We start from the raw sequence: 17,884 nt of genomic DNA on the forward strand, positions 1-17,884 counted from the left end.
CACAACCTAAGTTTCTTGATTCAGTTTAATGTTTTTAAATTATAATAAAACATACTTTGGATGACCCTCATCTGGGCACTACTAGTTTTGTGATAAGTATTAAAATTTATAAAACTCCAGACCCCCTTATGAGTCTATTCACAGGCAGACCTTAAGTTTAAGACTGGAGAAATTTTTTTTTCTTTATAGCCAATTTGGGATAATAAAATGCAAACAAATCACACATGCCTTACTATATACAAGATACCCAGACATGATTAAGAAAAACTGTCTTTTGTGGAATTATTAAAGACAAAATTCAAGACAAAAGTGCAAAATGTTGGTGAAAACTTTGAAGAACAAGAGTTGAGTGGGTTCTTAGAACATAGCTGGATTTGGTTTGATTTTGAGGCAGAGAAATGAAATGCACAAGGCAAAAGTGGGGAGCTATAATCTTACTAGAATTAGCATTCTTACAGTGAAAAATCTGGAAATCAGGGTAGAGAAACAGCCCTTAGATGCCCAGCAGAGGAGTTTATGTAACAGTAGGTACTGGAAATAACCAATGCAAGACTTTATTAGGCATATGGGTTTCTGAACACACATGACAAGATGAAAAGAGCAAACTGGCATTCATACTCTGGATGTGCTGAGGAGGACAGACACGCTGAAAGATACAGGGTGCTCATAAAACAGTCAGACTTGAGGTGACTCAATTTTCCCTCTAAACAGGTTCATTAATATTTTATTCTTGGTACATACTTAGATTTTAAAATCCTGATGCTCTGCGCCTGCACAACCATATGAGGAAGCAGGAACAACAACAAAAATCCTAATTCTGAATTAAATTTAAGAATACCAGTCTTGTTAGGAAATAGACAAATCTAATATATGGAACCAACTACAAAAATAACTGGCATGCGATCTTCAAAAAATTAATATTGGGGGGAAGGACAAATTAGAAGATATAAGAAACAAATTCAGTGTGTGAACCTTAATTATGTTTGAAAAAGTTACAAATGACATTGTTAGGATTATTGAGGCATCTCGATTATGGGCTGAATATCAGATGATATCTTAGGTGTAATAATGGTATTATTAGAAGGAGATGAATGCTGAAGCATTTAGGGATACAATGTCATGATGGCAATTTCTGTTTCAAATTATTTAGAAAAAATAGCATACAAATGGATAAAATGTTTGAAAACATTAACTGCAATCTAGATGCAGACATTTATTGTACTATTCATATCTTTTCTGATTAAATTTTTTCATGTTAAATTAGGAGCAAAGTGAAAGAAAAGGAATACCACTCTTTATACTTTTGCCCTTAAGGGTCAAGTTCTACATTTAGTAAGTTAATAGTATCATACAAAGGCAAACGTGAAAAGGGCACATTTTAAATATATTTTTACATATGTTAATGAAGTTTTTATTTCACAAAATATTTTTGGTAAACAGAACATCAGAAGAAAAACAGGCCAGAGCATAGATACAGGGCAGCGGTTGGCAAACTCCTTCTGTAAAGGGCCAAAAAGTAAATATTTTAGACTTTATGGTCCATATGATCTTCGGTCTGTCCCAACTATCAAACTCTACTGTAGTGTGAAAGTAGCCATAGGCTGAATAAAAGTAGAAAGTGTACATTGTTTGTTGACCTGCTTTAGAGCATGTTTTTGTCATTTAGATATATATGTTCCTCAAGCAAAGTGATCTCTTCTCAATTTTTTGCTAGGATGTGTTGGTATTCCCATTCCTTGCCAGGATTTCATCTCAGAAAGACAAAAAGACTGCTCTACTCTCTTCAAACTTCTACACAATAATAAGGAAAAATGAAAGCAAAAGGGAAACGAGAAGATAGGAACTTAGCACTACACCAGGAAGTGTGTGACGGAAAAGAACACTGGTCTAAAAGTCATAAGGTCTAGGAACTATTCATAACCAACCTAACTCTGATTCTAGCCAGTATATTTAACCCAGGGCTTTTCTTGATGTCTAAGGTCCTTTTATCAATTTTATTAAAATACCAAACATGAGTTAGGCTTCATAGGTCTAGAATGTGGCATTAAATTTCAAGCACTAAAAAGATGTTCTAGAGCCTGCCTTAAATACGTTGAATGAGTACAGCAAAGTCCCCCTTTAATATTAAATGTATATGAAATTTTTTCTTAGTACAATTTGCCAAAATGTTAAATCATATGCCTGCCTTTTAGGGAAGTTTCTGAGAAGCAATAAAGAGTTGGTAGACACTGTTTCAATATTAAGTTGATCAATTTGGCTAAAAGGAAAACCAATAAACTTTTAAGAAAACTTCTTTACACTAAAAATGAATTTCTGGCTCTTGGGGGAAGAAAAAGTAGGCAGTTGAAACAGGACAGGGTTTCATGTCTTATGTAGGTAGGAACAAAGAGAAGAGAAGCACTGGAGGAGTGAGGCTCTTAATGTAAGATTTAGACAAAAGTGCTCCAGAGAAGAAAGAAATGATAGAATAAAACACCAAAGTTCTCAACCTAAGACGGCTCATAGGGTTTCATGAATGGACTTGAAGGATTTTGTGAAATTATATGATAATGTTTGGATTAAGGGTTTATAGTAAGCAGACATCAAAATCATGAAGGGATCCATGACACAATTCTACAAGTAATATGTTACCAGCTTTCCTACTCTCAGCTCTGCTAGAAACAGCAAACTTTGGTAGAAAAGATTTCGTTTGCAGTGATAAAACTTCATTACATGAGGATAATGTTATAACAAAAATACAAGCAGTAAGTATGTATTACCTGAAGCTTTTCTATTTCTGTCTTTGCAGCTTGCTTGGCCTTGCCAATAGCACAGCCCCAATAACCCTATTTAAAAAGAACACACACCAATATATATATTCAATTAACATACTACCATAAATCATTGATGACTATTGTTTCTATTTAAAGGTTAATGAAAGAATGTTAAATGACTTTCAAAAGCAAGTATGGAGAAATACTGTCAAACATATTCTAATGAACACCAAGGGACTCAAAATATTTAAAATAACCAAACTTAATTCTAGAATAATACAGATTATTTTTAATAAAGGGATATCCAAAGAAAAACAAATTATATCATTATAAATACTTCATGAACTAGAGACATATTTGAGAGTAGGAATGAAAAATTATTTTAGCATCGTAACAATGAAAAAAATTATTTCTGAAAGAAATTCCTGAACTTTATACTCTAAATCATAATTCTTTATTATTTAAATTATAAAGGTTATTTTTTAAATTAAAGAATGTCCATTTATACTTGTGTATAATGACAATATAGTCTTTTTTTCTTTAATTAGTAAAAAATCTCAGAAGACAGAGAAAGGTCCAAGTAATCCCATATAAAGTCCTTTTTAAAAGGGAAATATATGGTTTTAATACACTGCTACTATTTATAGTAATAACACATATTCAAAATTTTATGTTCACTGTGTAGTTTTTATAAACAGCATACTGAAAACTACAAATCTTTCCTCTGCCTCATATCCACAGGTTATGTTACTAATGATAGATAAAATGTTACTTTCCTTGAATGAATTTTAAAGAAACTTCATATAATCTAAATATCTGATTTCAGTGCTAATAACATACCATTAAACTAAAAATAGAATTCCATATGATTAAAAATTACTCACATATGAAACACCCGATGGGTCAATCATGTAGAGTTGTGCACCATCATTCACACTGTAAGACCCTAACATGAAACTGCATAAAAGTAATTAATTGTTTAAACCATGGTTCTTAATACCATAAAAGTATTTAAAAAACAGTGATAAAAATGAAATTACATATCACAAAATCTCATCTAAAGAACTTAATAAACTGATGAACAAAATAGATTCAGGGACATAGAAGCATGGAACAGGCTGACGAATCTCAGAGGGAAGGCGGGGGTGGGGAGAGATTAACCAAAGAATTTATATGCATAACCCATGGACACGGACAGTAGTGTGGGGAAGGCCTGGGGTGGGGAGTGGGGTAGAAGGGGTCAATGGGGGGAAAAGAGGGATGACATTCTTTCAACAATAAAGATAAAATTTTTTTTAATTATACTTTTTAAGATAAATTACTTATATACACGTAACTCATTACACGCTTTGATAAGGTAGTTTTAATAAAAACTAGTATGTTTTTGAAACTGTTCAAAATTCATGTGGCATTGTTTGTTAGTATTAAACTTCCTAATGAAATTTTCCTGGAAGGATAGCTGTGTAGACAAAGGAGTAATTATAGATGGAAAACTAGTAAGAGGGCCCAATAGGTAAAAATATAAATATGAAAAAAGCCAAGATGACAAAATTCCTGATGTGAACACACTGAATCTACCCCAAATTCTTGTTCCACCCTTCATTCTTTTTTGGCTATCTCCTAGTGTTCCTCCAGTTATTTTTCTGCAATAATCCAAACTGGCTCAATGAATTTTTATATACTCAACAAATTAAAATTAGAATATTAAACAATCATGTGAATTACTGATATTCTGAAATTCTTTCCTTTCCCTTCAGAAGTAGAGAAGAAACCAGCCTCATCTTATGTATCATTTCATGTACAGAATACCATGACAGCCACCAGTCCAATTCCCACCCCTAACATCATTCCCTTCCATCTTCCACATGGCTATGAGACTTATCTTTCAGATTACATAAATGATTATCATTATTTAAAAACCCTTCAGTGTTTTCTCAGTATGGAACAGACTTCTATATGACCTGGCCCCTTCCTATGTCTTCAATGTCATCTAAACCTCAGTCTACACACCAAGTACACTTGACTACCCTGCATTACCTGAAATTCCCATGCAGTTTCATACCAGTACCTCTGCTTGAAATAAAAACCCTTAATCCCCCCACATCTCACATCCTCCTTTTCTTGCCAACTCTCCAGAAAGAGGCTGTTCCCTAACGGGTGCCCTGCTATACGCAGTACATACATACCTTTATCACATTATCTCTAAAGTCACATCAATGGTGACTGACTTATGACTGACTCATAGTACATGCTCAATGTTTACTGAAAAGTGTTCTCATCTCCACTATTCTCTCCCCCTTAAAAACAGAACTAATGAATTAAGAGCTCAGTTGAAAGGTTAAAAGTGGAAGTTATTCTATGAAGTCTGAAAGCAAAATGTTTCATAATATAATTTAAGTGAGAACCTTAAGAACAACTAGTAACACTCAGGTTTTCTCTAGTATCTGTCCTCAGTAATTTAAATATGGTGATTATAAACAACTCTAAGGTAGGACTAAAGCTAATAAACTAACTTTCTACAACTTTTAACAGTGGCAAGCACTGACATATTAGTAAATTAGTTTATTTTAATGAAATATGATTGACTTGTTTATTTTTTAAAAGTTACAAACTAAACATGTTTTTTATTTGAGGGAAATCGCGAGTCATGACAGATCTCTGAGAAGCCACATTTGAATATTTACTCTAGGTCTTGATGCAACTGAATCCCAGCTTTCCCCCAAAATAAAAATATCAGCATTCCACCTTAACAATAAGAAACTGAGACTAACAGAAACTTGACATGTAATCTTGTATGCATGTTATTGAATGCTAAAAAACTCCCATTTAAGAGCATTTTACCTAACTGTTTAAAGTATGCAGATGGAAATTAATGAGAACACTGAGGTGCCAGTATAGTTGGCTACCTAATAATGACAACACAGAATGTCGGTTTGCAGTTTCGTGAAAATGTCTGGGTCTAACATCAGAGAGTTGTTTTGTTTTATTGAAAAATAACTGACATACATCTTTGTATCAAAGTTTTAGATGTACAGCATTGATGGTTTGATTTACAAATATTGTGAAGTGATTACAATAGGTTTAATTAATACCCATCATCTCATATAATTACAAAAAAGAGGAAAATATTTTCTCCTTGTGATGAGAACTCTTAGGATTTACTTAACTTTCCTATGCATCATACAACAATGTTAATATAGTCATTACGTTGCACATTACATCCCTAGTACTTATGTATCTTACAACTGGAGGTTTATACCTGTAGACCAGACCACCTTCCTCCAGAGACTGTATTATAATCAGATTAAAGTTATTACTATGAGTTTTCTTTTCTCTTCGGCTCAAGTCTATATAGTGTTTTTCACTATTCAAAGTTTTTATTTTTATGTACAGTGATGTATTCAATCACTAGCCTAATACTTCTTAGTAACAATTCATATTTTTAAGGGTATAAAAGGCTAAAATGCTGGGAAAAACAGATCTATAGAACAGATCTGACTGAATATCTCAGAAAATTTCATACCTGCAGCCAAAAGGTCTAACAGCACTGTAGAGTGTATATGCGTGTACATACATGGCCACTCTGTCTGCAAGATGCTGGGGGAAGGGAGGAAAACAGAAGAGCTTATCAATAAACTCCTATTACTGTTCAAAAGCCTCCTCACCAAGTTGTCAACTTACTTTTAGTGGAATGTTATAGCCAAAGTTAGATCTAAAGTTGGAAGCTTCTTCTCTTGCAATGTCTGCTAAAGAACGAGCATCTGCCAACAAACCTGCTACCGCCTGAAAGAAAAGAAGTACCAATTTAATAATACACCATTCATAAATCAGGTAAAGTATATAATTATTGTAGGCTTTCAAAATATTTAACAAGCATCACCATTAAAAAGTTTTCTTGGCTTGAAGGTTTTTGTAAGGCATCCTGGCATTTTGATGCATGGGTATGGGATTACAATTTAGAAATTTATCAAGTATGACTTTACTGCTTTGTCCAGTGATCACATTCAGAAGGAATATTTCTATAATCAATCCTCCATATCGCTCCACTTACCACTTCATTATAAAGAATAGAACAACAACAAAAAGAAGAAAACTTTTGGTCTCGGTAAGGACTAATCTTTTATTTAAAGCAGTTCTACGTTCAAAAAATTATTAAAAGTTTTGTTCTAAACAGCACAACCTCAAGTCTCCTTTTTCAGCCTACTGACTAATAAATTGTAATGCCAAACCAAAACATGACAAATCACATATCGTCCCAGATTGGTGGCTTACAACTGCAGTTACCAAACGATGTACTGAGATAGCCTACAGCACTGTAGTGAATTCAAGAGCTGTGGACATTAAGTTTGGGGGAAACATTTGTCAAAGCAGTTCATAGTTTCAACATCAGATCATCCTACACTCCTTTCAATACATCATCATATCACTGAAAAGCTGGGTTGCTGTGATAAAAAATATTGTGCAAAAATCAATGTGGAACAGGAAATGAGGGCAGCATGTAATCTGATTCCAAAGTTTAGAAGTTGCACAGTGCACACTGTGACTGTTTAAAAATAAAAAACATATATATTTATTTCATTATACGTGTATTTTTTAATAGCTAGTCTTTAGAACAAACACCAAGTTGTTTGGACCTAAATACATAACAAATAGAACCACTGAGTATTTTTTTGGCATATGGAAGCCATTAAAAAAAATTACTGGAACACAGGGACTAGGAACCAACAAAGTCTGGACTTGTTTAGGAAATATGCAGAAGTTAGAAGTGGTATCAGAATTTTTAATAGCCTTTTATCTACTTATACCTACTAAAAGTAACAATGATGAAAATTCCTAACACATATTGAGCACTCATTACATGCTAATAAGTATTTTACATAATTATTTTTTTACCCTGCCAACAACTGTATGAGATAGGTATCATTAGCACTGTAGTTTTGCAAGTGAGGAACCTAGTGTTTAGTGTGACTTTCCCAAAGTTACCTAGTCAGTAAATGTTACCATTTAAATCATCTATTGCTTTGGAGAAAGCTTATTGTGAAGTCTTAAAATTCTCAAATCACTTGAAGATGACAACTGTGGAAACAAAACAGTCCTTCATTGTTCCTAACCCTCTTCAATGTCTAATGTTTTGCCAATTTCTGGCTATAAGGAATACCATCCGTTTCCTGGCTTTAAATAACAAACAGTAAAAATTTGAAAATTCTAGGATAATTTTCCATCACTACAGTGCCTATAAGCATATATTACTGTTTTCAAAATACCTCTAACTTAAAGTTTTTCTAAGTGAAAGAATGCCTAATTCGTTAGTTCCTCTCCTGTCGGCTACACTGCAATGTGGCAAGTTTCACTGGGAATAATAAATTTGTTCATGAGAGAAAATATGTTCAGAAATAACACATTGGAGAGGAAAAAAATTTTTTATCTGTAGCTTATAGTTTACTGGTTATATTTTACCAGTCATTTTTGTGTTTGTGTGTAACACATCTTATTTAGAAATACCAAAGCTAACAGCAGTGTGTGTTCTACAGGATCTCACTCTGCAGAATGGGTTCTGGAGTAATATGTAGGCCATGCAATCCCAAAAGTCTGAATCTCAGCTTATATCTTGACCAGCTGTAGAGGTCTGTTTTCTCATCTGTAAAAGTGGGATTAATATTACTCTCACTGGGTTGTCAGGATTAAAGCGATAATTTGTGTGAAGAGCCTCTAGCATAGTACCTAGCACACAAGTTTTCTCTTTTCTTCCTAGCCTTTTCAGTAAGCAGGGTTAGAATACTTTCTTTTCCTTTTTAGGCTGTTCTTACTGAAGAAAGTCTGACACCCACATAGGATGACACCAGTATACACCACTCATGTATTTATGACTTGCCTTGCAATTGTGCAAAGCAGTCCAAGATATCAGCTGCATAAAATAATTTTAATACAGTGATGCCTATAAAACTATTAAAAAGGATGTGTTCACTTTTCCTTTCATTAAACATCCTTTCCTGCTGCCCCACCTGACTATAAAGGTATTCCTTATCTGGTAACATCTTCAGTATGACAGTGATCCCCACAAGGGATACAAAGACCTAAAGATTCTTTGCCTCTCAAGAATATGCTTTCATCAGTGATCTATGCTGCCAACATATCTTTTCTACACATACTTCTCACCCTTCTCCCCTCCTCCTTAAGGCAACTTGGTTTTTCATCTCTCTTTCCGATCAAGTTATGAGACTGCTACCTTTCTTTCAGATAGTGAACTATTCACTCTCTGTGATTACCTCTGTGGCTGCTGTCTAATCTGTTTCTGCCTCAACACTAAAGTAATAAATGGATTCTTATAATCACATTTTAATATATTCCAATCAGTTACTTAAAGGAACATTTTTAAATGTCACCTTACCATTCCAACATGTCGATCAACATTAAAAAGTCGTTTGTTGGACCCTTCTTCATAAAGTTTAGACAGGACTAATTTTTCTACCCCAAAGACAACACCATCTTTACATCTGATTCCAATAGCTGTACTGAAACAAGCAGAAGAAAATCAATTGAAACACAAAAGTAGGTAACACTTAGTTTTTTAAAGCATGGCAAGTACTTTAAAACAAATGCATTTGAAAATTAGAAAGGGGAAACTACCTAACGTGTAGTAGATTAATCCATATAAATGAATCATGTCATCAAAAGAATCTATATTATGACATAAAAGAATATTAATACACAAGTGAAAAAAGATGCCAACAAAATATGTACAAAATGGCAGTGTCTGGCATATGATAGCCATATTATAACAAATGTTTACTAAATTCATGTCCATTAAAAATGGTACATAATGCCCGGCCGGGCGTGGCTCAGCGGTTGAGCGTCGACCTGGGATCCAGGCAATCGGGGTTTGATTCCCGGTCAGGGCACATGCCCGGGTTGTGGGCTCGATCAATGACTCTCTCATCATCAATGTTTCTGTCTCTCTCTTTCCCTCTCCTTTCCTCTCTCTGAAATCAATAAAGATATATTTTTTAAAAATAAATAAATAAATAAATAAAACCTTTAAAAAAAAAAGGTACATAATATGCATAGAAAAGACAGGCTATACACAAGCTAAAAAGTTAACAGTGACTTGGGTGAAGAGATTATAATTCTTTTTCTTTCTTTTGCTCATTTGCTTTTTCTGCACTAACCATGTATGGCTTATAAGCATATAAAAGAATAAAACATATGTTTTGTACAACTGTTTAAAACAAAATAGCTCTTAAAATAATCTATTAAGTAAAATGTGGAGAAATTATGTTGCCATTTTAAGATGAAAATACATTAATTACCTTATTCTTCTAATCCTTTTAATAAAGGGAATTCTGATTAGAAACAACCAGAAAAATGAACAGGGCTATGTACACATACTACAAAGAATTTCAGACACTCCTTCTCCCACACTTCAGGTATCTTCGATGGCTCCCCTTTCACGTTTTAACTCCTTGGCCCACCTTCCAAAAATCCTGAGAATCTGCAAAATCCATCCTATTTACAAATCCACTGCTCTACTGAATTCAACCTCACCATCATCCTTCAAACACCTTATGTTCATTTTTGCTATTAAGTCTTCATTGAGGTTACCCTGGGTGCTAGAATATGCTTTCTCCTCACCACTGCGTATTTAAATAAATTTCTACAAACTTTGGCAAAGTCACTTCAACTTAAACTCTTCAGCCTCAGATAGCCTTTCCTAGTTATTCCACGTCATCTTCCTCACTGAACAGTTATTCTAAACTAAAAGTTCTGAAAAGTGTGGTCTGTGAACCCCCTAGGGATCCCAGAGACCCTTTCAAGGGGGTCTGTGAGGTCTAAATTATTTTCATAAAAATACAAAGACATCATTTGCCCTTTCCACTGCATGGACATTTGTACTAATGGTACAATACAGAAGCACTAGTGGATAAAACTGCTGGCCATTAACACCAATCAAGGCAATAACAAAAAATGGTAGTAGTTGTATTGTTGAATACTAATTGTATTCTTCACTGCTATGCTCTCAAGTTAAAAAAAAAAAAAAAAAAAGCAACTTTTAGTTTGAGAATGTCCTTGATACAGCAGTAATTACTTTAATTAGATCACAATCTTTAAGCACCTGCCTTTTTATTATCATACTGAAATGGAAGGTACTCAAAGTACTTCTGCTGTATATCGAAATACAATGATTACCTAAATAAAGGAACAAGCCCTGGAAAAACTGTTTTAGAGTTGTGAATTTTCTTATGGACTACCTGTTTTTACCGTCAATGAGCATTGGACAAACCAGGGTTATTGACACTCAGGTATTTGGAATTTGGGGAATCACATTCACCCGTGAGCTAGTGTTTCCCAGTACTTAAAAGCTTTTATGATCAGATTGATGGTGATAGTAACAAGTGTGATGTTTCTGAGAGTTTATAACAACATATGTCAAATTTGAAAGATCTGTTATAACTCAGTAAACCAGTATTTTCCAAATGACCAATTCATAATGTTACAGAGCATGCACAGGTAAAACATCCAAAGTGCAAGACAACCCAACAGACTTTAATTTCCATGTACAAAAAGTTTACTGTTAAGCTTTTAGACACCACACTGCAAAAAAACTTTTAAGAAATTACCGTTTGTCTAGTTTTGGTATAGTATCATAGAACAACATCTGTAATTATCTGAAAAGCCTTTATTAAAATACTCCTCACTTTTCCAACTACATACCTGCATGAAGCCTGACTTGCTTCACATGCTTCAATACAAGTAACAACATGCTGAAGCAGGCGCAGATAAGGGGATCTGTCTTCTATTAAGCTTCAATCAACTACTGTGATTTATAAAAATGTAAAACAATGCCACTCTTTTCACTATACTTTTCTTTACATTTTGGGTGTTATTTTTCATTTAAAATGTTACTAATATTAAATATTTTTAATAATAATTTAAATTATTTATGTTAACATGCAAAATTGTGTTTATTATTGTTATTTTGAATGAATTAACATTTTAAATTTTGTTTTAAAATCTAACATGGTAAATATTAATAGGACCAATAACCTAAGTAAATAAAAGCTCTTTGGGGTCACAGTAAATACTGATAGAACCTATAGCCTATATAAGAAATGTTCTTTCTGGGGTGGGAGGGACACAGGTGCAGGGTAGAAGAGGTCAATGGGGAAAAAAAGAGGACATCTGTAATACTTTCAACAATAAAAATAAACTTTTTAAAAATACTCTTGAGGCCCTGTGTTTTTTTCAAGTATAAAGAGGTTCTGACACCAAAATTTTGTGTACATTTTTTTTCTCAACAGTATAATCCTTATATTATATTTCACAGTCTTCTTCATATCAAGATTCCACAATGAGGCTAAAGGGGAAGATTATAATTTAATCTTTTGCATATTACCTTCTAGGACAGGGATGGGGAACCTTTTCTCTGCCAAGGGCCATTTAGATATTTGTAACGTCATTTGTGAGCCATACAAAATTATCAGTTTAAAATATAACCTGCTATATTTGGTCAAACATTTAATTAACTCACCCCTAATGTGATGGCTGGAACTGCTTCTCTTTGGTGAGGCCTTGACAGGCCCAGACCAAATGACATAGCCTGTGAGCTGGACATTCCCCACCCCTATTCTAGGGGCATACTTTTATAAAATTATGATCATGGTATACATATTGTAATACAGTGCTTTTAAGTATTAACATACATGTCATTAATTAATTTGGTAGTTCCCATAGTTAACAGGTACTCAAAAATATTTCACTTTTAAATTCCCAAGATTAAATTTCTTTCTTTAAAAAAAGTGATCATCATTCAATGCAGAAATATAATCTTAAATCAATTATTTACTTAAATGGTTAAATGTTTTCTATTAGTTTATATGCCAGACTGTTAAGAAAATTAACATACAATCTAATTTTTCTAATTTCCACCTTTGTGCCCACACAGCACATAAAAGATTTTCCAAATGTTTTTATTTCATTCTTATTGTCAGGTATATGAAGTAGTTAGGGTAGATGTCTACAACTAACATTTAGAAGACTGAATAGAGGAACCTTATACAACATCACTATTAAGTAGCAGCTAGGAGAAAAATTCACATCTTGTTTTCTAAAGAAATGTTTTTTAATTTATTGATTTTTAGGGAGAGAGAATGAGAGAGAAAGAAATATCAGTTTGTTGTTCCACTTATTTATGCATCATTGGTTGCTTCTTGTATGTGCTCTGACCGTGGATCAAACCCACAACCTTGACATATGGGGACAATGCTCTAACCAACTGAGCTTACCTGGCAAGGGTGTAAAATTCACATTTGTGATCATCATACAATACTCTATCATACCAGGTTACATAGATCCCTTTAAAAGAGGAACTTACCCTGTTTTTTCTTTATGCAGAAAAAACATTCATTTATAATGTTTTAATTTTTTTTAATTCCAATTTTACTTAAATAAAGCTGTTTTAAACCATATTTAGAAATACTTAATAGAAAACAAATTACTAAGATACACAGATCCCCATAGCTTAGCCTCAATTTTCTGGGTTACAGATGGTTTAAAAATGTATTTTCAAGATTTTCTTAGTCAATACTTCTCTTAAGTTTTTTACACTAATGAAGGTGCAAGAATGCAGAGGAAGAAAAAACCAGTAACTTCCTCAAGTTCTTTCTCTAGCTCCCTAGTTTAAGAGCCAATTTTCCTTTATCAACAGGAAGAAAATGTGTCAACTTTTTTCTTGAATTTGACTCTCTTCTGAACTCTCAAAGGCTTTGTATACAATGACAAATACATTTTAGCCTAAGTTCTTAACAGCCTTACTTCTATTATAGTATCAGATACCAACAGCTTGTAAATAACAATATGTCTAATGATACAACATTTAAACACAAAATAAACTAGCTTTGTTTCAAATCCTATAATAGGACTTAAAATGTATTTTTGTGCAAAATATCTTAAATATTTCATAAACCATTAGAAATCCAGATACCTTCCTTCTACCACTCAGAAGATGGCACAACAAATGACCATCTGTTTGTTCATTCAATAACTATTGAGGGCTTGCTAACTGATAGCCCATGGAAAGACAAATAACAGTCTCCACCCTCATGAAACTTCCATAATCATATATAAGGTACTAGTACAAATTTGAACAACTCAGCATTTATATGTGGACTTTTCTAAAACTCTAAAATTTCCCTAGTCTACCTGTACTCCAAAACCTTTCATTATTATTTAAAAAACTGAGCTTAGCCCGGCCAGTGTGGTTCACTGGTTGAGCGTGACCCATGAACCAAAAAGTTGCAGGTTCAATTCCCCTGGTCAGGGCACATGCCCAGGTTGCAGGCTTGATCCGCAGTGGAGGAGCGTGTACGATGCAGCCAATGGATGTTGATTCTCTCCCAATGATGTTTCTCTCTCTCTCCCTTTTCCCTTCCTCTCTTTCTAAAATCAATCAAAAACATCTTCCAGTGATGAGTAAAAATAAATAAATAGTAAAAAAATAAAATAAGGAAAACACAAATACAAGTCACAAACCTAATGGCCAAGGAAAACAATGATATAAACTAAGAATTTTATTTATTTTAAACAATTTTATTGATTTTTTTTTTTTTTAGGAGAGGAAGAGGGAGAGAGAAACACTGATGAGAGAGAAACACAATCAGTTCCCTCCTGCACGTGCTTCAACAGGGAATTGAACCCACAGCCCTGACCAGGAATCGAACCTGCCACCCTTTGGTGTACCGGATGACACTCTAACCAACTGAGCCATACCAACCAGGGATAAACCAAGAATTTTAAAAGGAAATGGGCTAGCAAAGATGATAATGAATTTGGTTTTATACACCACATTTGAGACATGGTAAAATGTCCAAGTGGATAATACTGGCATCAACTGGAAATACAAGGCTGGCTGGCGCTCATGAAAAGATCTGGCCTAAAAAGAGATCTGGAAATGACTAATAAATTGAGATTATTTTAAGGTACATATTATTTTGTATCAAAGTAACAAAGCAAAGGCTAAGTACCAAAAATATAAAAAAGGAGATATTTAATAACTGGTTAAATAGGCTAATTTCAAATAAAACAATGTTTCTTACCTACTATTTTCCACAGCCTTCATAGCATATTCAACTTGAAAAACTCTTCCATCAGGAGAGAATGTAGAGGCCGACAGGTCATACTAGGAGGAAAGAGGCAACAATAAGCCTATAATGATGTAAGTTTGGCAGTAATAACTTCACTTTTTTTTTTTTCTAAATGGCTTACACATCAGAAATGTGTGTTAACTCTAAACAAAGACTTTGCTTTAGTATATCAGAGTAGAAACAGCAACTAAGGGAAAAGTTATACACTTTAGATTTACTGAAAAGCAATAGATAGATACAAGTCCTAGATAAAATCAACTTTTTTCACACAAAACTCAAAGCTCACTTTTGAAAATAATTACTATGGTATGGCAGAAATAGCACTGGATTCAGAACATTCTAATTCATAGCTGTGGCAATAAGTAAAGGACCTTTGACAAATAATTTAGCATTCAAACATTTAATAAGCGTAATTCTTGAACTTCTTCATTACAAAGCAGACCAGGCACAAAGCTAGGTGCTAGAGATACAGCACTAACCCAGAAAAAGGACTATAATGAAAATAAAACAGGTTGAAGTGATAGTCAGAGGAACTACTACAGACTACCTAATCAGGAAAGGCCTTGCTGGGGCAGTTATATTTAGTTATTTAGACTGAGTCACACCTAAATAAGGAGTAACTAGACATTTAGTATATGGAGGAGCCATCCTGGCATTTGGCATAAAGACCTTAAGGTAGAAAGAAGCCTAGCACAATCAAGGAAAAGAAAGAAGGCCACTGTGTCTTGAGCACTGTAAATGGTAGTGAGAAAACTATATTAGAGCATGACATGTAAGGGCCAAACTATGTTTAGTCTTCTAGGCTGGAGTAGGAAGTTTATATTTTATTCTAAATGCAATAGGAAGTCACTGGAATTTAAACGGGGTGATATGATCTAATTTTTTTTTTTTAAAGCATCATTCATCTGAAAAATGAATTGCAGAGGTAACAAGAGTGGAAGCAGAGATCAGGTATTCCAAAGGTGGTACTCTGACTAGAGAAAAAGAGACAGAAGGCAGGATGTTTTGATGGTAGAGACCCTCCCCTTCCCCCCCCAAAAAACCCTGCTAATGGATTGACTCTAGGACTAAAGTAAAAAAGAAAGGTGAATCCGATTATTTTCACTTGAGCAACTAGAACTGGACCATTCATTGAGCTGAAGATTGTAGAGATGCAAGTAAGAAGTAAAAAAGAAATTAAAGGTGAGTCACAGATTTATTTTTTTTTCATTTGAGCAACTAGAACTGGACCATTCACTGAAGATGGAAGATTGCAGGAGATGCAAAATGACAAGGGGAGAAGAAAAACCAGATTTCTACTTGGGACATGTAGTTTGAAATGCCTATTAAACAAGCAAGTAGAGAGAAATGTCACGTAGACAGTTCTTCTTATTCAGAGTTCTTAGAAGCAAAGACAGGAGATAAGCCCTCAACAGTGGTGCTTCCTGAGTTTGTTTCCTGATGTGTAAAACAAAGATCTACCACTGTAATGCCAAAATATCTCACATGGTTATATTATCAAGTATTTTCATAGGGTTTGTAAAATGAAACTATCAATCGAAGGTAATATTAAAGCAGCTGGAAAGTCAATTTGTTACAATATGCATTACTGAGCAACTACTATTACTAACAACAACAACAAAAAATGACATAACTTTAGCATCACATAATCCAATGAAATAAACCATTCCAAACATAAGCTACCTGCTATCAAACTTGGAAAACCAGTATTTCGGCTTAATACTCAGTATCAAAATCTTAGGAACTGAAGAATTAGATGAACTAAGAAACCCATTTATTCAAAGCCTTAATGCAAACAACCCTTATATATTTCTAAACAAAAAACTGTATTTTCTATATGGAGAAATACATAAAGGGAGAAAGCGAAAGATTGTATATACGCAGTACGTTTAACAAAGGAAAGTAGTAAGCCCAACAAGTCCAGTCTAACTTCAAAATCCTCAACAGGCTTGTCTACTAAGTCAGAAGCGGTTAGGTCCCTGGCTAATCATTTCAATGTTTGCGGCGGTGTGCTGTTAAGTACTCTGTACAGGAAAAGCTGGGACAAAAGAAAAACGGAAAGTAGTCTTCAGACTTCACTTTTCAGGCATTTTTCTTGTATGTCCTGTCCCGACACGTTCCCAGGGAGTCCTACTGAGCGATCGCGACCCTCGGAGGGCAGAGGAAGAAGGGCCCGTGAGTCAGCAGCACCCTAGCAACTGCATGGAACTGTCCACGGAAAGCCGCGCCTCGGATCTTGGAATCTCAAGCCGCCGGGCCTCAGTGGTTCTCAAGAGGCGCTGACGCCCAAACCCTGCACTATTTCAGGCCCCACGAGTCTCCACTTTCGGTTTCCCTGAGAGGCCAAAGAAAGTGACTCAGCGATCCAAAGCGGCTCCATATTTTACTGCTGCGCCGCCAGGCCCGCCACACCTGAGCTTAAAGGCTTCAGGTCACCGTCACCGCAGGCTCCGGCCTAGAAACAAGCGTGGGAAAGACAAGTGGAAGCGGCACGCTAGGCCGAAGGCATTCCCATGCACCCCCGAACTGGCGCACCCCAAGCGGTCTGTCCGCCTTCCTTCAGCGCTAATCCTTCGACCAGACGATCACATCGTGAGACAACGAACTCACCCCGGTGCCGATGGAGCTCATCCTGCTAAACACCAGCGGAACGCGTAGGGCAGCAGGGCCTAATGCGCTCCCCCTACAGCGCGGCACGCAGACTAGTAACGGGCTCTCTCATTGGCTGCTCTTTCAACCAATAGCCTTCTCTGTGGCTAGTTCCTCGGCGTTGAGCCCGGGAACAGAGGATTGTGGGAAAAGGAGGGGACCAACGTTGCGGGCGGCGAGCTAGTGCAGAAAACAATGGAGGTGGGGTTAGGGGAACGTAGGGGTTCCTCCTCTTCAGTTTCGCTCGTGAGTGTTATTGAGCCATTTTGAGCCAAAGGGTTTTCTGAGAAGCTGCTGTGTTCCATTACCTAAGAATTGTATTATCCCTCTGTTTCGATACCTCAT

The 17,884-nt window shown here is 35.1% G+C and overlaps 1 protein-coding gene across 1 annotated transcript in view; it reads right to left on the bottom strand.

Annotated features, from left to right (window-relative positions):
* The window catches only part of PSMA3 (proteasome 20S subunit alpha 3), a 22,514-nt gene extending 4,918 nt beyond the window's left edge, over window positions 1-17,596 (bottom strand). Inside the window, exons 1-7 of the mRNA XM_016198190.2 lie at window positions 17,501-17,596; window positions 14,843-14,925; window positions 9,142-9,265; window positions 6,435-6,536; window positions 6,277-6,350; window positions 3,638-3,710; window positions 2,760-2,825 (exon numbers count right to left, since the gene is read on the bottom strand). Of these exons, the coding sequence (XP_016053676.1) occupies window positions 2,760-2,825; window positions 3,638-3,710; window positions 6,277-6,350; window positions 6,435-6,536; window positions 9,142-9,265; window positions 14,843-14,925; window positions 17,501-17,521 (543 nt within the window). The 5' untranslated portion in view covers window positions 17,522-17,596. The remainder of the gene's footprint in view (window positions 1-2,759; window positions 2,826-3,637; window positions 3,711-6,276; window positions 6,351-6,434; window positions 6,537-9,141; window positions 9,266-14,842; window positions 14,926-17,500) is intronic.
* Window positions 17,597-17,884: the final 288 nt, after the last annotated feature.

This window comes from Miniopterus natalensis, chromosome 1 (assembly GCF_054644295.1).
Source record: "Miniopterus natalensis isolate mMinNat1 chromosome 1, mMinNat1.hap1, whole genome shotgun sequence".
NCBI classification, from domain to species: domain Eukaryota; kingdom Metazoa; phylum Chordata; class Mammalia; order Chiroptera; family Miniopteridae; genus Miniopterus; species Miniopterus natalensis.